The sequence below is a fragment of the Coloeus monedula genome (assembly GCF_965178545.1).
Source record: "Coloeus monedula genome assembly, chromosome: 4".
Classification (NCBI taxonomy): Eukaryota; Metazoa; Chordata; class Aves; order Passeriformes; family Corvidae; genus Coloeus; species Coloeus monedula.
Genome location: NC_138784.1, coordinates 27,001,184 through 27,019,547, shown reverse-complemented (window position 1 = coordinate 27,019,547; position 18,364 = coordinate 27,001,184). Strand labels below are relative to the sequence as shown.

Genomic DNA, 18,364 nt, shown 5'->3' with positions numbered 1-18,364 from the left:
GTTTCAGGGCATGATGTGCACACCTCAAGGCATGGAGCTGGCGAGCAGGGGCTCAGGGGCTCCTGGTTTAGGAGAGCACTGCTGGCAGCATGCCCTGCTCCTGCCCAGCATCCCACCCCCAGCATTTTTGCTGCTAATGTGAGAAAGTTTGGGCTGGCCTGCTCATGGCACTGCGGGGCTGGTGACACATCAGCGGGGCTGCGAGGATTGTGTGCCTGTGACTCCCCGCAATCATGGTCCCATGGGAGCTGTCGAGGAGTGTGAGTCTGTGGCTGTTTGTGGGGACGCTCCTCTGAGCCTGCCCCAGCTGAGGCAACCACAGCAAGCTGAACACCATCACCAACACCTTGACTAGTGCAGCACCACTGGTCAGCGGCATGAAATAGGTACCTGGGCTCTGCTCGTGGTGGGAAGCATCCACACGTGTGCCAAGAGGCCTCTGTAAGCTGAGAATTGTCATTCGTAATAAAACTGTCCTCACTGGCAGGAATGGGGAGGCGGTGCCAGGGCTGGAGGCAATGCTGCCGGCAGCTCCCTGTGGTTTGCCCCCCGGCTGGGGGCTGCTGCCCCCCAAAAGGGCTCAGCAGAAGTGACCCGGCTGCCGCTGCCAGAGAGGGCTGCGAGGGGAGTGTCCAGTGGTGGGGCAAGAGGTGTATGTGGGGTGACTGGGCTGAGCTGCTGCGGGGAGAGTGACCTCTGGCAGCAGAGGGGGGCGACGAGAGCAGGACACAGCGGGGATGGGTTACACCCACGGCAGACAGGTTCATTTTCCTTTTCTACACGCCGTCTTCTGCTGCTGCTGCCTGACGGGCGAACTGCGGCTGCAGTATCTGCAGCTTGCCGAGTAAAAGTTGTTCCTCGAGCTGTTGATTACGGTTAATTAGCATTAATTTTGCCTTAAGTGGATCCTAGTCATGCTCGTTTTCTCCAGGGTCGCAGTTCCTCCGGTCCCCCGGTGCCCTGGGCCCGTGGTGGGTGGGCGGGTGCGGGAAGGAGGGAGGGAGGGGGCGGCCGGGGCGGCGGCGCCATCTTGTGGGCGAGGGCGCGGGTCGGCGGGAGCGGCTGCCGCCCCCCCCCGCCCGCCCCGGCACCGCGGCATGGCCGGACCGGGGCTCGGTGTCCGCGGCTCAGCCTCCCGCGGGGGCGGGCTGCCCGGAGCAAGATTTAAACCCCTGGATCAGGCGGACCTAACATGGCCTGCTCTGCCCTGGCCTCGCGTCAGCCCCAGGCCCGGCCAGGTGGATTTTCTTCTGGAAGGTGTCACTCTGAATAGGCAAAGCTGTCCCGCCAGGCAAATTCCCGCTTGCCACACAAGGAACCTATGAAGGACAACGGTTGGGAGCACCGCGAGGCTGAGGCACGGCCCTGAGAGTACGTCAGGCCTGTGGTGGTAACTTAGTCCCTGGGAATCTTTCCAGCAGGTGAATAGAGAAAAAGCAGGAGTGGGTGATTTCTGAGGCAGACTTGTTTTGCTGGTGAAAGAGAATTAGAGAAGTGTCCCCTCCCTTCCCCACGGGGGTGTCAACACCTCTAATTTTCTGTTTTCCTATTAAGTCACTGATCATTCTCTTCCCTAGAGCAGTTCAATGGTTAGAAACGTAGCGAGGGCATTGGCAGCTTTCACTTCAGCATCATCCAGCCCTGCTGAGAGGCACTCGACACACAACAGTGGTAAAAATGCTGGCAGAGGTACGGCCCTGCTCACGCTTGCTCTGCTATCACTCCTGCCGCCAGACGGAGGGAAACTGTACTCCGTGGAGTCTGGGGTTAGAGGAGTCAAAGAGATTGTGAATCCTCAGAGGTGCACATGTTGCCGCTGGCTGGCTTTCCAGCGACGGGGGTTTGAGCTGGTCTCTGACAAGGCAGCAAATCCAGAGCTGCCGTGCTGGGGAATGCTCTGAAACGCTCTGTGCAATCAGGCTCGTTGAGTTGCTGCAGCTCTTCTGTGTGCCAAGTGGTGTTTCTCTTTTGGATGGTTGCGGTGTTAAATGCTCCAGCAATAAAAAGGCTTTGTTGTGGTCTCTGCAGCATTGCTTTTGCTTTGGCTAGCGGCAGCCTTTTTGTTTGAATTAGTGCTTTCCCTGGAGTTGGCTGTGGGGGCATGTGTGGGCTTGTGTGTGTGTGTGCGTGTGCGCTTTTACTTGTGGGTGTACATTGGATGCAGCTGTGAACAGGCACTTCTGGTAGGTGCAGCACTTGCCCAAACTCGTTGTTCATGCATGCCAGAACAACATGCTTTTCCTCACCGTTGGGAGTGCTGGCCGCTATTGTGGGCTTTTAAAAGTGCTTGAGTGAAATTAATAGCCGCTTTTCAGCTACAGACAGAAACTGGTTTGAATCTACCTCAATCCTGTATTTAATTTCAGGAAGTGTCAGCATTCGCTGCATCAAAGGAAGGACTGAGCCATAAGGATCCTGGCCAGCCGGTGCTGTGGTGGGGTTACAACTGGCCAGGCAGTTCCCTCCTCATCATGCTGCAGGGACTGGCTCACATGCACCAATGTACTGTATAATGCATGAGTGAAGGTCGTACAATGACTTATTCCTTTGGAGCTTTGTAATTTATTTCCTTTGGTACAGGTATCCTGGTGAGTTCTACCTAAGTTTTGGGGCAATCAGCTCAGTCCTGCTACAGGCTGGTAATAGCAACTCCCCAGCTTTTCCTCATCTTCCTCCCATTTATGTCTCCAGGGTTAAAACTCAGTTCAGAATCCCCAGACCAAATTGAATTAGAATTTAACATTCAAAGATTCAGGCTCCCTTCAGGCTCTAAGGAACAGAATGTCATCCTGTCTCGCAGTTAATAGCTGCTGGGTAGTCGTTTCAAAGCCATTTCTTTTCAGTGAGCTCTACCATAGCAAATCCCAGCAGTGAATGTATTTCTGGCCTGGCTGTGCCTTTAATCCCACAGCTGAGTCTTATGTGTGATCTCTTTTGAAATGCTAGATTTTTTTTTTTTTTTTTTTTAATTCCAGACACGATATTTCTAGGACTTGGCATTTCGAGTGGCAACAGGGATGTTTATAGGAAGAGAACAGAAAGGACAGAAGGACGATGTTGACCTAGCAGCCCTACAAACCTACCGCACTTAATCCACTTATCACTCTGAATTCCTGAAGCAGATAAATGCTGATAACAGTTAAAACACATCACTGGCAGGAGCAGCATGTTCTGTCCTCTAGAAATACATCAATACTGGCAATTGCAAAGCTGTGTGCTACCATGGGGATGAGCATGATATAAGAGCTGAGGAAGCCCTCACTGTTCAGCAGAGTTTTTCCACAGGAGGGTAGTGAGCCTCTGCTCCCTTCTCCCTCCCTGCCCCAACTACCTTGAGATGTGGTTCAGACCTGAGAAATGCTTTCAAACACTGTTGTGACCCCTGAGCCACAGCTGCCTGATCTGTGCCTCCAAATCTTAAATACCAAGTGGGCCCCAAGTGTCTTGTTAGTGCTTTTGATTGTCCTTGCTGCTCAGCATTAAGACCTGTGAGGAGTGATTTCTAGCTGAGACCAGCCCTGTGCAGCTCACATCAGCATGTCTTGGGGAGAGGAGTTGGTTTTGGGTAATCTGACCTAAACCTTCCCTGGAGGAGTGCAGCTGCTGTACCAGCCTTGCAGAGCCACACAAAGCCACTTGCTCCTCTCCCCATCTGTCAGGGGTCTCAGCAAGGTACTGGTGCCATCCCTGGGCTCAGGGCTGCAGTGGCCACAGCTGCATGCCTCCCCCTGTGTCAAGACCCCTTCCTCCAGGAGCCTGTCCCGGGCTGAACAAGAGGAAAAATGCTGTAAACCAGAGGTTGTTTGGAGTAAACCTTGTTCCTAACAAAGTCTGGAGGGATAAAACAACTGATAGGGCTTTTGAATCCATGAAGCTTACAGGCTCATCTGCTGCCTTAGGTCTTTCCCCACATGGCCATGCCTCACCAGTCTCTGCAGCACAGCACCCCATGTGAGTGGGCACCCTTGAAGTTGCAGCAAAGTGCTTTCTTGTGGACAGTGCAGTTGTCTCACAAGAAGTGTGAAAGGAGGAAGCTGCCTAAGGAGAAGTGAAGACCTCTCAGCCACGGGTGTTTTTATGAGTCAGATGCTGCTCAGCTGTTGCATTGCAGATGTCTTAGCTCAAAAAACAAGCGTTCATTGAAAATCAAAGACTCTGCGTGAGTATAGGCGGCAGGAGCCTCCCACAAAACGTGGTTTTTGTTCTTCAAAGGACTCTCCTTAGATTTGCTTACAATAGATTACTTAAAGCTTGCCTGCACTGCGAAGCTGATTCAGAGCCAGCATGGTGTGGATCTGAAACAGCCCAGCTGTTCAGGACGAATTCACTGTCTGGTTGTTCTCACTCTGTGAATACGAGTGGCTTCTTCTGAAGGGACCTAGTGGAAAAGTTGGCTGTGGAGGGACATTTTGTGGAGTTGGGTACAGGAGAGCCCATTGCTCTGTACTGACTACTTATGTGTGTACTGGTTTTCTGTGTTGAGGGCAAAACAGGTGATCCCACACTTGAGTCTTCATGTCACTGTGGAAGGTGACAAAGTTTGCTTCAAATGCATGCGATATTTTACAGTCATCAGGAGGCAAAGCTCTGTGTGCTAAAGTGCTTGCGGTCTAGTCTTTGGACACCCACTGGTAGGTCTAACACCATCATTGCAATACGGAGAAATCAACCCTGGTGTGGGGAGGAGCCTGACCAAAAAGCAGAAGAGCTTGGATCTGCCAGGAACTGCTTGCCAAATGCAGTGTGTGTACATCCCGCCTGTCCCTTCGCAAACAGGAAGGGATCAACCAGCTGACTGGGCGTGAAAATACCTGACAAACCCCCATCTCCTTTGCTTGGATCTTTGTGTCTGGTTGCTTTCTTACAGCCTTTGACCCCCATCATGGCCCCTAATCTAAAAGTCATCTTCCTGTTTCTTTGGTTGCTTCAGTGTGGAGGTAAACAAATATTTTCTTTTTAATTCCTTTTATTTACTCTCATGTTTTTTCATATTAGAGCATTTCCAGCTGCTATCTTTTGCTAATTTCCAGAGATCCCCTCTAGGAATTTGCACTCTGCTATTTCTGTCTTTTAAGCATTTCAAAGCTAAGAGAGTGAATCCTCAAGAAAGGGGGAATGTGGGAGAGGGGTTAGATAACCTAAATAAAATGGTTTGCCTTTTTCCTTGGTATGTTCTTCTCAAGCTAGTGGCTTCTGGGATAATGCAAGAAGATGGATCTTTCTTTTGTTACAGTACTGCTTAGCCGTGTCTTACATAGAAACTATATTCACATGTGTTCTGTTATGTAGAGATGAGGAGAAGGATGATGAATGATTTTGAAAAATATGACCCAGAATAAACCGCTTGGGTTATCACTCCCACAGTGTCTGTAGGATTTTGTTACCCCCTTTCCATTATAGTGTAACTAATGTATACAGGACTGAGCATGTCCCTGAGACTGTACTGTATCTCAGTTGCTTTTACAGCCAAGAACCTTTACCTGGTGTTGTAACCTAAGCTCTTCCTTACTGTCAGGCTGTTGTCTCTGGCTATGTGATCTGTAGAGAATTTTCCTTAACAGATGGTACTTCCCAACAGTTCTTTCTGGGCAGTGTCTGTGCCCTCTCTCCATTGTTGCCCCCCCACCACGCATCCTCAGTGCTCAGCATTCGGCAGCGCTAAGTCTGAGTTGCCTTTCCCAATGCCAGCTCCTGCTGTGCTGAGGTGACGCTGCTGTTGTGATGCAGCGTTAGTCCATGATGACAGAAAAGCAAGCCTGGCTGTGCTCTGGGACAGCTTTAATACCTTGTTATGAGCCTGTTCATAGATGCAGAACTCCAGGGAATCCCATCAAAAGCATGAATGGAAAAGCCTGCCCATCCCCTATTTTCTCTCTCTACCCTTTTTTCCCTCTTCTCTTTTCATGTCTCTGAAAAAATCCTTTATTTTGTGAGAAGACTTGTGCGTAAGTTTCCAGTTCCCTTTCTCAAAGAGCCTCTTCTTAAGGTGCTTTATATGTGGTGTTATATCAGCTGACAAACAGATCTGGAGACTGCCTGATACTGACCCCAGATTTGGCTGGGCAGCCAAAGAAGTACTGTACCCCAGTCTCCTTACTAGCCTGTGGCTCATTCTTAGGTTTTTTCCCTTTTTATTAAACAAAAGAGGGAGTGAACTGTGGTATAGTTCCCCATCATTGTCTACTGAGTTACAGTGATGATCACTTTAAACTACCTTGTATGTATTAGGAGGAAACACATGACGGGCATGCTCTCTCATCTCTCCCTAAGATACTGTCATGTATAAGTAGTTAAGATCTGCAGTCATCTGCAGATAGTTCCCGTATCTAGCGTCGAGGCTTGCACTTTGGTCCCATTTTAGAGCAGCAAAGGTTTGGAGTGATGAAGTTGTGGCCTATTTCTCATGGCCCTGGTGCTGACCCCTATACGGAATATGCAATTTCCTTCCTCACTTGCCTTTCAGAAATACCCAGTCCCACTGATAACACCTGCTTGTGTACAACACCTTCACTGCCACAGAGCCATCACACAGCCACGCATGGATTCCCAAGCAGGGTTTATACCTTGGCAGTTTCAGGAGATGTCTGGCTAGCATTTATCTTGGTAAATCACTTTCTATTTGCCTTCTGTAAATACGTTCATACACCACTGCAAAATCAGTTCACTTCCCGCTTCATTTCCTGTCTTTCTTCGTGCTGGCGTTGTATGGAGGGACTCACAAGAGAAAAGGGGAAGCCTGTGAATGCAGCAGGCTATCATGGATCAGACAGCAATTACCCAAGAGATGTGGCAGATCACACAGGGCATGTGCTCTGAATCACTCAGCTTCTGACAAGGGCCAACACTGTATGCTACGGGTGTGCTTCCTAGTGTATGGTTATTTTCAGTGTGATCCTGTCTTTGGGGCAGCCATCCTCTCCTCACTGAAAGTGAGGTTAGGTGACTGCTAACAATTATTACCCTTACAGGGGGAAATGTCGATGTACAGCAGAAACCTCCAATCCAGGTTGCCCTGCTCAAGGAAGGAATATCCATCCCCTGCAAAGTCATCTTCCCTTACATGCCGAAATACACCAAATTTTCAATCTTCTATTACTGGATTAATTCACTGGATCAGAAGACATCTATCTATAGTAGGCAGGAAAATGTAGCCATTCCTTCTGGAGAAGAAAATAAGACTGCTGCCTTATCTTATGACTACAGAATCTTGCCACTTGAAAACACCTCTTCTACTGGCACGTACTACTGCGAGGTCGTATGGAATGATATCCAAAAAACGGGAAAGGGAGTGTTTGTCCTTGCTAGAGGTAAGTGACCAACCAGAAAGGAAGGGCAGGAGGTTAAAAATCAGCTGGATCTGGCTGTGCAAACCTGATCTTTGTTCTTCTTTTTCTACCCAAACATGCTATGAAGTCAGGTACGAATAATGCTTTATGCCCAATAGTCACTGCCATCAGGGTTGAATGCACTTGGCACAGGTGACCTGTGCTGCTGTTGCAAATGCACAGATGGGGACCTGAAGATGCAGTAATTTATATATGCCCTTCCACAGCCTCCTGGGAGTCAGGATCTATCCATGGAGCCTGGGCACTGGTCAGATGGTGCTTTTAGGTGTCAGTGTTCAGGAGACAGTGCAGTTTGTCCTTCAGCAGTGTGACAGAGGCAGCTGATAAGGTCAGTCATTAGGGTGCTTGCTCTAATCATGTGTACAGGTTAAGCCTGCTCAGTTTTAGGGCCTCACGAACAGGTTATAAACTCACCGACATGCCTCCCTCTTTTCCGTTTGGTACAAGGAGTTGGTTGGTCTGTTAATGAGCACCCTGGAAAGCAAGGGAAAGCTTGATGCAACATAAGAGGAATGTTAAAGGAAAGTGATAAGGATGTGCATTACTGACTGTTGGATATGAAGGACTTGTTAATGTAAATGCAAAGAGGCGTGACGAAGTAGCTTTGCTGTACTGGTCAGAGGATGCCTACAGTACCCACCCTCTCAGTTCGTGTGGCCTGTGTGCTTTCTACCATCTTTCTGCTCCTATCACAAAAGACCTTTGCCAGCCTCTATCTACCAAATTTCTTGGCTCTCATAGTTATGTCACCTTCCTCTGTGAAGTGGAGCTGCTTATACCCTGTGCCTTCTGTGTGACTTTGCAGCTGCACCCTGCTCTCTGTTCAATCAGAGTACATTTTGAAGGGTGTGTGTGTTTCTGCCACCATATTCTGTGCTCCTGTATTTTTGTTTTCTCAAGGTTCTTTCTTTCCAGGGTTAAAAATACAGCAGGGTTGTAACTTCCACTCACACTGTGAACCTTTTGCCTTCTTTCTTACAGATACAGGGTACATAAATACCTCTTATGGGTGGGAAATCCTCGTTACCGTTACTGTTCTTCTTGCTGTATTGAGCATCACCGCAACAGCTCTGCTTCTGTGGAAAAGAAAGGCAAGTAATAACCAAATGAAAAGCAATACCTGACCTATTCTAGGAATTAATTCCATTTGCTTCTAACTTGGCTGAATTGGAAGTCCCCATGCCGAAATTTTCCATGCTGGGTGTCTGATCCAGTTTATTTTCTTAAGTTCAGTTTTTCTGAGAAGAAAAGATTACAGGAAAGACTAAAACGAGTAAGTGATTTGTCCATTAAAGAAATTCTGGCAATCATTTTGACTACAGCATGCTCTGCTTTAGAGCAAGGATTTGACACAGGGCAAGAAGTCACACTAGCGGTGTGCTGGCCCTGAGAATATTCAAGGAGATGTAGCCTTGTGATGGGATTTTGGAGAATTGCTGTTTGTGCATACTCAGTCACGGCTTCTGTCAGTTTACCAGTTCAGCTGTCTAAAACCCCTGTGAAGGGGCCAGTTAGACAAGTAATGTCCTGTGCACCCAAGCAAGTCTGTTACAAGCCTGATGGCAGGAATTTCCCTATTTCTAATCCTCTTTCAAGATGGAGGTTGCTCTGTTTCAAGGAGACTGCAGCTGCATTCCTGAGCTCGGGCACCATAGAAGAAAAAATCTGCAGTGTGATGGGGATGGGGGCCAAAGCCTTGGGCATCTGTTTGACAGAGAAAACATTAAGAGACAGAGTGAGAGGGGAAGGTCAGAACAAGAATTTCAAGGAAGCCTGTGTGGAAATTACAAATAACTGGGGAAAAAAAGAAGAGGGAGGGAGAAAGATTGGACTATACGATCCCCAGGGACACCTTCCATCAGCAGTGATTGTGTGAGGCTGGAAGAATGAGCCTCGGGGGGGAAACTGGGACTGGAATCTGGAGTGAGAAAACACTAGGAGGATCTTCAGACTGGATTGACAGAGCCCCTTGGGTGAGCAGACTAGTGTCCCAGGTTGGGACCAGCTGGGTAAGGAAGTGCAAGCTGGGAAGCTGAGGGCAAAGGGGGTGCCAGGAGTGGAGAAGAAAGGATTTGGAGAGTGGGAGAAGAAAAGCCAAAAGCAGAACTGGAAGATCTGGATGAGATGGGCCCTGTGGAAAAACCTCTGGAGTCGTGATATTGGAATCCCTCTTGTTTGGTGAAAGCCTACTGCTTCTAATACTGCCACCCTCAGGTGTTCAACTAGCATAATCTGCATTCTTCCAGAGATCTCAAGTCTGGCTTAATAATAGCCTTACATCTTTTAGAATGGAATTTGGGATTGTTGTTTTCTAGGTAGAGTACACCCCGTAACTCCAAGCTGCTCTCTGCCACCACAACAGCAGACTCTCTGCATGCATTTTTATGTGGAGGCTGTGCTGTGTGTACAGTCCTTCAGCTCCAAGGAGCATCAGGCTTCAGCACACACAGAGATCATGAGGTTGAAAACAGAATGGCAGCAGTTGGCAGCCCAGCTAATCTCACAAGACTTACCTTGCAGGCAGTCTGATGCAGGGGAAGGAGTGTAAGAGGCAAAGGGAGTTAGCTGAAGACAGGCCCCCATCTCTGTTTGCCTTGACAGTGTCTCTGTGGGGATGAGGAGGGGAGGCACTGTCATGACTCACCAACTGGCATCTCTAGGTTTTGAGGTGGGCCAGCAAATCTCAGACTTACGGCCTTTCCTTGGGGTCTGAAGAGATTTTGCAGTCATTACATTTGCCCTCCTGCAGAACACAGCCCATATTTCTCACCACAGCTTGCTCAGACCTGCTGGTTTAAAAATGTTTATCTTTAAGAGAAGCTATTTAGCATCCTCCTTAGTTACTAATGGACTGGAAAGCAGTTTGTCGTATTCATGTGATGTGAATATAATCATCCCACTTCTTTCTGAATTAGAACAGAGATACTTAGCAAAGCCTTCTGCCTTTTCTGCCTCTTCTCTTGCTTGCTGAGCAGGGCTAACCCTTCTCTGTGTGTGAATGGAATGTGTTCAAGGAGAACTCATCTGATGCAAGAAACATTTCAGATGCAGGGACCTTCTTCCTTCAGCTCCGTGCTGGACTTGTGCATTAATGTATCACTGACTATATGTCACCATTAATGATTGTTGGGTGCTCTTCTGTAGACTCTGTGTATTAGGAAAAGCTTCCTTACCAAATGCTGATAAAAGTAATTGCATTTTGCCTCTCTGAAATTTCTCTCTGCTCTATGACCAAGGCCCTGCTTCACTCCCTGTCCCATAGAATTGTTCTATGCTGTTAAATACTTAAACCCTTCCAGTAAGGTTTCAGTGGTGAAAGTGCTTGATATGTACACACAGAGCCCAGTTCTCCTTTCCACTGCTCCAGTGTAAGTCACTGGACTCTACACTTAACCCTGCAGTGAGGAAAGTAACCAGCACCTGTTGTGCAGACACTCCCAGCACTCTTTCCTGTGGAAGCATTCAGGAGGTGTGCAAACAGCTGGCTTTGATATGACATTGGTGTTCATTTTAGCTTTGGGGAGATACGATTTTCTCCAAGTGTGTTATTTGGTGTCTTGTGCTGTGCAGGTGTTGTGCCCTAGAAGGAACCGGTCAAATATCCTGAGACAGAAGGTGGAAACGCAGCTCCCTTCAGCCAGCCCACCATCACCACCTCCTGTTTATGATGTGAGTACCAGGATCACCCTTCATCCCTTCTGTCCACATCGTGGTACAACCCTTTCTTTCCCTGCCATGGTACAGACAATGCCAATATTACGATGTGAAACATAAGCAATACCCTCATACCATCCTGGTCTTAGTGACCTTGCCCTGCTTAGCTTTTCTCAGGACTGGGTGTGTCTTCATTCCAGTCCTAGTCATGGCCTCCCCAGTGCCCGAGCCTTGCCCCATGCCCTGCTGAGCAGCAGCCTTCCCTCTGCCAGCAGCACAAAGCATCAAGTGTGAGGCCAGAGAGGGGTCCTAGTGGAAGAGGCAGAAGGGTCTCCGAAAGTCGAGAAGGAGAGGGACTCTTCAGCCCCACTTTGTACTGCAGAGTGTCTCAGGGACATGCCCTTCCCAACTGGAGAATGATGGCTCAGGAAAGGGGCAGAGAGATGTGCTCCCCTGAACAACGCCCAGCTGTTTTGAGTTTCTGCTGTGGCACCTTCACTGGTGCCTGTGTCACAGACCACTGCAGTCCTGAGCAGGCACACTAGCTAGCAGGGGGAGATGGGCAAGAAGAAAGTAAAGAGAGTTTCTTTTTTTAAGCATTTCCCTTTTCATTGCATAGGAACTCCTTTTCCATTTCCCAAACTGAGGAATGGCTAACTGCTCCCACTCCTCGAGCCCAGTAGCTGCAGTGTCATAGGTAGTAGGATTGAAGTGGCTCCCCTGAAATGTCAGGCCTAGACCTCAGCTACCTCAAGTAACCATGACTCCTAATCCCATTTATAACCTGTCCAGCTCCATTTTAAATGGATTCCTTTTACTCCCATGGGATGGCTGCTCCACTAAGAAGGGAAGGGTTTTGTTTTTTTTTTTTTTGCTTGTGATCTGTAGGACCAACAAGGAAGAATAAAATGAAAGTGAGTAGAGAAGGATGTTGCCTGAATATTAGGAAACCTTTCTGTCTGTGAGGTCTATAAGGGCTGGAAAAGTCTCTCCAAGGAAAACCTGTGAGCTCTGCTGCATTAATCATTTAAACTAAACAAAGCAAAGCTCTGGAGAATGTACTACAGAGAGGAGGAAAGCTCTGCCAGGGAGGCAGGAGACCTGATCGGGGGCAGTTATCTACAAGAGGATGGGCCTGCCCCTTCTCATTCTCACTGTGGGGGGGTGAGGGGGGCACCATTTTGTGGCCCTTTAATTTTTGGACTAGCAGTTTAAAAGATGGTATTGTATGTGATATGTTTGTTCTGGGCAAAAGGCAATGCTTTGGGTAAAGGAGGTTGCAGGTTATAAACCTTTTCATTTGTATCAAGTAATTTCTTTTTAATTCAGGCTTATAAAAATCCGAATGGGTAGTTTCCTGCTGAAGTGGATGATTTCTGCAAGGAGACAAAAAAAAATCAAATCCATTTCTCGCTCAGTCGGCCTCGTCATGCATCCTTAGCTCCATCTTAATTACATGTTTCATCATGTTGTTCTGTTCAGGCTCCACTAAGGCTAATATAGCAAGCCAGCAGAGCCAGCCTTAGGCACAGGCAATCCCAGGAGCTGGCTGGGCCCCTGTGCTTGCGGGAGCCCTATGGACCTGGCTCAACCAGCCTTCCTGTGAAGCCTGTTAACCACACACCAGCTGTGCAGGGCTCCTGGCCAGCCCGGTGTGTGGGGCAGGTGGCTTGGCCCTCTTTGGCAGGGCTGCAAGCAGCTGGGACCATCTCCTGCATGCTGGGGGGTATGAGTCTGCCCACTGCAGTTTCCTCTATTGAGGAGCAGCTGCTGCAGTGGGGGGAGGGGGGAGCTCGAAGCAGCAACTCCTGCTCCAGACAAGGCACATGGTGAGAGCAGGGCTGTGAGAGCAGTGAGCACAGCCCTGCAGGGCATAATGGGCAGGGTGGGAAAAAGGGTGAGAGCCCTGGGATGGAAACCTGCATTGGATGGGCCCTCAGGACAGGCAAAGGAAATAGAAAATTGACAAACCTGATTTCCTTAGAATGATAACTCTGGTGCCCCACTGCTAAATTTTGTTGGGGCTCTGCATGGTCTAAACCCAGCCCTGCAAACTGAAACTAGGTGAGTTGTGAAAATCTACTGGTGGGTGTTGAACTCAGTGCTTAATGCATGGGAAGGGAAAAAATCTGTGCTCAGCATTGGGGTAATCTAAGGCAAGGAAAAAAAGGAAGGACAAGTGAGAAGTAACTCCCAGTGATGAGATAAAGGAGGTCAGAGATCAGGGGACTGGACAGGAGGCCAGCACATGCCAGCTGTGCTATCTGTGTGGGAAAGCAAGAGGCTGGAGTCTGGAGAAAAATCAGGTCAGGGAACCACAGTGTCCTTGCAGGCCTGAAGCTGGGAGCAGAAGCAAGAGGAGGCAGCACTGGACATCAAAGTAACAGATGCTGTTGGAACTGCCTGGCACAGCTCATTAAATACTCTGTGTTATCCCACATGGTAGCTAGGCTCATCCCTGGTGTGGGAAGGGTCCTAACACACCTTCTGCAAAGCTGTCCTGCTGAACATTCCTGGGAGAAAATACCTTCCCCAGTGGCTCTTCCAGGTGCCACTATTTACCTTGTGGTCCCTGGGGGTGGCTGTATGCAGTGAAAAGCATACAACGTAGCAAAAGGCCTGATAAGAAGGGGGCAGCTTATTACAAATGCACTGTTTTCTCTATAGCACCTTCCTTGACCTCCTTGACCTCTCTGTCCTCCTGCAGCCGTAGAGTAGCTCTACCTTACTGCACTGCCCGGAACCAAACCTGTATATCCTCTGACTTCCAGCTTAGCTGCTTAGTTAATGAGCAGCTTGGAAATAACAATCTGAGGGACTTGCTTCATCTGCTTTACACTTCAAACAAGCTTTTTTGAGCAGCAAACAGAACTCCTGCAGTGCAGCTGCAGTCAGGTTCCAGAGCACAGGAGCTTTTCCAGGTGTGAGGGAGACAGGAGGCTGCTCAGGGATAGGAAAGCATCTGTCAGCAGGGAGGAGAGTGGCCTGTGTGCCTCCACTGTAACACTCGCAGGTGATCAGTGACCAAGTAAAAGTAATTAACTTGCAAATGTTGGTTGGAGACACCAGCTCTCCAACTGGCTGAAAAGGACCAGCATTGTTAACAGCCTCCATGGGAAGAAGGCTTATGGAGGGAAAGGAATCTTTTTTGGGAGATTAAACACCTCCTTGCTTGCAAGTGGCTTCAGACTGGAGTAGAGAAAGAGGCTGCCTGTCCTGCCAAGGGAACATGGAGCCAGGCTTCTGGAAACTCAGCACACAAGATGAGGTCCTCACTGTGAGCATCACAAAGAGAATTGAAAATGAGGAGGGGAAATAGAATTTTCTGTGTGTGTATGTGCGCATGCAAATAGTGGGGATGTCTGAGTAGGCAAACGAGGTTTTTGGGAGCAGGAAGCAGACAGATGAGTAGCAGTGGGAATGTGAGAGCCGTGTGGTGCCCCATTCACTGTGGCAAACTCATGTCTGACTGCCTGTTTATTCCAAGGCCCACTCCCCAGTGCTGCTTCTCTACCCTCTGGTCCTGTTCAAAGCACTGTCCTGCTAGCCACGATCCTTAAAGATGCGGAGTGTTTGCAACTCCGGATGAAATAGTGAGGGTTCAAGTGATTGGCAGCCCCCAATGAAGCCTCCATGTTTTGCTCATCCTTCTCACTGCATTACAGGGCAGCTTGCTCTGCTACTAATACCATCTGCCCCTCTTGCAGCCGGAGCTCCTCCCATCTTCCTGTTGCCAGAGAAACAGCCACCTTGGCAACCTGCTGTCATCCTTGAAACACACATGGAAAAGTCCTCCTGATTGTTATGTTTGATCCTTCAGGCAGATCTGGAATATCACTCAAACTGACATGCATCTCCTGTGACACAATTACCTGGGGGACAATGGGTGCATATGCATGCAGGGCGTGTGTGTTTGTGTAGCTGTGTGGGACCGTGGTAATGTTTGAGGGCCTGGGAGCATATGGATTTCTTTTATTATTCTTTGCTCACTCAAAGGAGAAAGGAGAGTTCTGGCTTGGGAAAAAAACCCCAACAGACAATAAACAGAAATGGAGTTCATTTTCAACAGCGTTTGTGCTTCAGGACCCCCAGCCTCTCCTGTTTTCTCACCTGTGTGTCCCCAAAATAATCATGAACGAGAGCTTGTGGTTGTCAGGCACCTAAACAGGCTTGGGCTATGCAGAGCACTGCCCCTTACCTGTGGTCCCCCTGGTACACAATGTTGTTCCATGTGGCAAAGGGGTCTTTATTCTGCATTCTGGGACAATTTTGGAGCAGAGGGAGGCTGGGGCATTGGCATTCTTCTCCACTGCCTTACGCAGGGTAGGTAACATCAAAGCCTGTCTCTGTAAGTCTGAAAAAAGGTGATGCAGCTGCACTCCAGGGATTTCAGGAGAAAAGGATTTTCTGTTTGCCTAGGTTAAGCTCGGGAACTTCAAAATTTTGGAGATGGCAGGGATTCCTAAAAAACATCAGGCATGAGATAGGGGGACAACCCAGGGGGTAATTAGTTGGCTTAAACCTGAGTGTTTTATTTGACCCCTACTTTCTTCTCTCTTCTCTGTGCAGAGCCTGGATGTGCAGCAAGTTGATGTCTATTCTAGCCTCGAGAACAACACAAACAACCCATCACACAGCAAGAATCCTCCAGGGAAGGTAAGGGCCACGGCTGTGTTTATGGAAAGTTCCTATATGCCCTGGGAACAGGGGAAAAGAAACCCCACACAATCCCATGACCTAGCAGGCAGTAAGTGTGTCTCCAGTCCCACCAAAAGGGGAAAACGGAACGTGGCATGCACTCACCAGCTGGGCTGCACACGTAGCCTGTCTTCCCTCTTCCAGCAGCACCCTGGCTCCTGCAGCTCTACCGGTTCTGGCACTCATGGTTTTGTGCAGATGTTTTGCTGCATGACATACGCTGAAAGGCATTGAGGGGTTTGGGATCACTGCTCCCTCTGAACAAGACGGGCATTCATGAAGAGTTGGGCAGGTGCTGGTCCCATTATTGGCTTTGCCAGATTATTTAGGTAGCTGAGACATCCTCTGGGCTGAAGGAATCTGTGCACCAGCAGCAGATCCTGAACACAACTTTCCTCTCATCAGCATTAAGAACCTGAGAGTCATTTCATGGTAGCAGAAGCTAAGATGGTTTGAGCAGAGGCTGGGCTTATACAATCTCTGCTGTCAGCTCTCGTGCTCAGAAAAGGTAGTGTGGGTATGTTTTGGACTTGGATCTTCTTGTTGAGCTGAGAATTGTGAGTGAGAGACAAGGAACTAAATTCACTAACAGTGAAAATAGAGGCAGCTAGGAATATGCAGGTATAAATTGATTGTGGGGGCCACATGAAGCAGATCAGAGGCCCACACAGCCTTCTACCCTGTCTTTGGCAGGCATCAGCTGTTTCATATGGACAAAACTTGCATCAGGCACCCCAGGGAACATTTCCTTCCTGTCCTCAGAACTTAATTTTTCTTTTCTTCTCCAGACCTTTTATCTGCTTAAAAAATATATTCTCTTCCAATGCTAGAAAATGTTCCTGAAAAATGTCTGCTGCTTCCTCCCACTAATGTTGTATTGGAGAGAGCTCCCCTGGTTGCACCATCCCTCTCTTTCATGAAGGACAGTATTTTCCAGTGTCCGTGACGTTTTCACAACTCCCGCCTTTTAGGAAAAGGTGGTCTAAAATAATGCAACCCCCTTTGTGTCAGAGCTACTTGCCACATGGTCTGGTCCCATGACCACTGGCGTCCTGCAGTTACTGCTGTGGCACCACCATGGTGGTGGTAGCAAAAGCAGTGGCAGGTCCCTGACTATTAGGGGAAGGATGGGTTGTTCTATATAGGCTTGTCTTATACGATGTACAGGAAAAGACAGCATCCCTGCATTTGTGTTTTGCTGAATTTTGAATTAGTTGGATAGGGTCCTTCTTTCTGATCCTGTTTATTCTTCTGTATACCTTTACCAGCTGCCCCCTTTGAAATTATTCAGTCTGGATGGTAAGATGAAGTATGTGTGGGGTTTTTCCCTACCAGGGAGCTGTCTGGGCTGTGCTGAGTTGCTTGTGTGTGGCCCACACTATTCAACTGCTGCTTGGAGGGACAGAGGGTCTGTAAAACAGAGCAGCAACAAAGCAACAGCAGAGGAGCATCTGTGTGTGAATGGGTCTGGTGCTGGCAGTCTCGGCCAGGGTGGAGTAAAGGTCAAAGCAGAGATGGGAGAAAGAGAGGAGAAGAAAGCAAAGAGGGGATGGGATGAACTCTCACACTGAGAGCAGACAACTCCAAGTGTCCTCAGTTCTTGTGTTGGTCTGAAGGAAGGGAAGTGTGAGTGGCAGGATCCCATGAGCTCAGCACTGGAGAATTTGCACTATCCACTATGGTTGCAAGCACCTTGATCAGCTTCCCTTAGTCATCCTGGGCTGTGACCACCTGAGACACTTGTGCTCCAGCTGTCTTTGCCAGAATATAAGAGGAAATTTTCGCTAGGAGTGAGACTTGTGGGTCAGTGGGTTTGGCCTGTGAGTGGGAGCTGAGATTGCTGAAGCATGGCTGACACTGCTTCAGAGGGCCCAGCCCAACCCTTGCTGCGGGATGCTGCGCCTAGAGGGGGAGCTGTCAAGGGAAGCAGGGCAGAAAGCCTTTGCAAAGAGCATTTGCATGCTGTCACTCTGGACTTTTGGCCCGTTTGGATAGCAAGGGGTTAATCCTGCATGCTTTGGAGGTGCCTCCACTCAGCACTTTTGTAGTGTTTCCCTTTGGTGGTGGCAACAGAGAAAATGCTAGTGTAGGTAGGGCTTAGTTCAGCCGGTGGCATTTTCAGCTGCTTGCTATGTAACCTTGCTTACAGCAGGCCTGTGCCACACAGCACTTAAAATATCAGTCTGTCAGCGCCTTGTCTACACAAGGAACGGTCGTGAGGAATAGACTCAACTGTTGAAGAAACAGGATTGAGGAGGTCAGGGAATTCCTCCTTCACAGAATCCAAAGTGATTTATTTTCTTACTGAGTCCAATTTTCCCTCCCCTCCCTGTCTGACAGTTTTTTTGGGGAAGAGTGACTAGTAAAGGAGGCATCTTTATCCCTTGGGCTGGATTAGTCACGTTCGTCTCTGGTGGAGCAACATTTCTCACTGTAGTGACTTCTGTTTCAGCAGATCACTTATAGCCATTTCTAACAGAACAAACGTCAGTGTCTGCTTATTAAGAACTAATTAATCATCTTTTGAATAATTTTCCTCCTTTTTTTTTTTTCTTCTTTTCATCATTCTGCAGACACCTAAGAAGCAAGAAACTCTAGAAGAATCCTCTGATACATTGTATGAGAATATCTAACAGGAAAGATATCTGACCCTATGTGGACCAGAC

General features: G+C 48.5%; 1 protein-coding gene across 1 annotated transcript; it reads left to right on the top strand.

The window, feature by feature from the left end:
* Positions 1-4,882: 4,882 nt before the first annotated feature.
* NFAM1 (NFAT activating protein with ITAM motif 1) lies at positions 4,883-18,331 on the top strand (the record flags this gene model as incomplete). The annotated part of the gene is made up of 6 exons (XM_082281065.1): positions 4,883-4,937; positions 6,969-7,307; positions 8,328-8,437; positions 10,917-11,015; positions 15,570-15,656; positions 18,272-18,331. 6 exons carry the CDS (start codon positions 4,883-4,885, stop codon positions 18,329-18,331), a joined length of 750 nt encoding a protein of 249 aa, XP_082137191.1.
* Between the last annotated feature and the right edge of the window lie 33 nt (positions 18,332-18,364).